This window comes from Priapulus caudatus, unplaced genomic scaffold (genome assembly GCF_000485595.1).
Source record: "Priapulus caudatus unplaced genomic scaffold, Priapulus_caudatus-5.0.1 Scaffold658, whole genome shotgun sequence".
Lineage (NCBI taxonomy): Eukaryota > Metazoa > Priapulida > Priapulimorpha > Priapulimorphida > Priapulidae > Priapulus > Priapulus caudatus.
This window is the reverse complement of record NW_014577719.1, coordinates 53,215-55,063: the sequence shown is the minus strand read 5'-3', so window position 1 is coordinate 55,063 and position 1,849 is coordinate 53,215. Positions and strand designations below refer to the sequence as shown.

Below are 1,849 nucleotides of genomic sequence, written 5' to 3'. Positions count from 1 at the left end.
CTCTCTCTCTCTCTCTCTCTCTATCCCTCTCTTTCGCGCTCTCCCTGTCTCTCTCTCTCTCCCTCCCTTTCCCATCATCAGCACAACAAGACTATTCTACACATCACCGCTCGTCTTCAACGATAAGATGCTTACACAACTGCGTGCGGTAACACGATTGCAGAAATGGTCCGTGCGCAAGTGGCTGCACGAGGGAATGCCGCAGGACAAGTTCGTCGTGGGGCTGAGTTTGTACGGGCGGTGTTCGCAACTGGAGGCAGCCGAGAAGCCGGCGGTGGGAGCGAAACTGCGACGCGGTGCCAAGGCGTGTAAGCCGGGCACGTACACGCGTGAGGCCGGCGTGCTGGCGTACTACGAGGTAAGCAGATCACGTGAACGTCACGCTGCGTGACATGTCATCACGTGGGCGTCACGCCGCGTGACACATACACACGCCAACGCACGCCCACGCTCACACATACACACGCTCACGCGCACACATGCCCACGCACGCCCACGGGCACACATGCACACGCCCACGCGCACACATGCAAACACCCACGCACGCCCACGCGCACACATACACACGCCCACGCACGCCCACGCGCACACATACACACGCGCACACATACACACGCCCACGCACGCCCACGCGCACACATGCACACGCCCACTCACACCCACGCGCACACATGCACATGCCCAAGCGCACACATACACACACCAACGCGCACACATACAAGCGCCCACTCGCATACACGAAGGCCCACACACACACGTACACCCCCCCCCCCCCCACACACAACACACACACACAACACACACACACACAACACACAACACACAACACATACACACACGCACATGGACACGGCACGCACGCACATAACAAGTGTTTATAAGCTCTTACGACGAGACTGCCTCTTTATTGAATTGACGACAAACGATGATATTCGTAATACCAAGAGTTAATAACACATGTCTTATTAGCTCTTGGTAATATATATTTTTTGCAGGTATGCCAAAAGATGCAGGATCAAGCGTATAAGATTAGGTTTGATCCCGTACAAGATGTGCCCTACATGTCAAAGGGGGACGATTGGATCTCATACGACAACGAACGCAGTCTACACGACAAGGTAAGCTAATTATAGATAACTAGGCCGTAGCCCGGGGGGGGGGCAAGGGGCAGCTGCCCCCTAGATTTTTAAGGGGGAAAAAATCTACTAAAAGAGAATTGTCGTAGTCAGAATGAAGGCTGTACATGTACTCAAAAGTGCCTCAAATACCATCTCCTGCGATCTACATTTAAAAAAAATTCTGTTGGGAGGACCCCCAGACCCCCCACCTGTTTGTCACCCCTCCTTGAATTCCGAGAATGTGAGAGCGGGAGAGAAGGAGGCGAGAACGTGAGATTGAGAATGGGAGAGGATATGAGAGTGAGAGAGAGAGAAAAGGGGGGAGAGAATGTGAGAGATAAGGAGAAGAGGGAGAGAATGTGTGTGAGAGAGAGAGAGAAGAGGGAGAGAAGGGGAGGTAATGTGAGAGAGAGTAGGAGAGAGAAGGGATAGAGGGGAGAGAGCGCGCGGGCGTGCGTGCGTGCGTGCGTGCGTGCGCACATACGCACACCCGCACACACGCACACACGCACACACGCCCGCACACACGTACGTACGCCCGCACACACGCACCCACGCCCGCACACACGTACGTACGCCCGCACACACGCACATACGCACGCCCGCACATACGCACCCACGCCCGCACACACGTACGTACGCCCGCGCACACTCACATACGCACGCCTGCACACACGCACCCACGCCCGCGCACACATACGTACGCCCGCACACACGCACACACGCCCATA

General features: G+C 55.9%; 1 protein-coding gene across 1 annotated transcript in view; it reads left to right on the top strand.

The window, feature by feature from the left end:
- Positions 1-1,849, top strand: part of LOC106812531 (chitinase-3-like protein 2) — an 11,461-nt gene that overhangs the window by 8,337 nt on the left and 1,275 nt on the right. The window contains exons 9-10 of the mRNA XM_014816428.1: positions 164-358; positions 996-1,118. Coding sequence (XP_014671914.1) covers positions 164-358; positions 996-1,118 — 318 coding nt within the window. The remainder of the gene's footprint in view (positions 1-163; positions 359-995; positions 1,119-1,849) is intronic.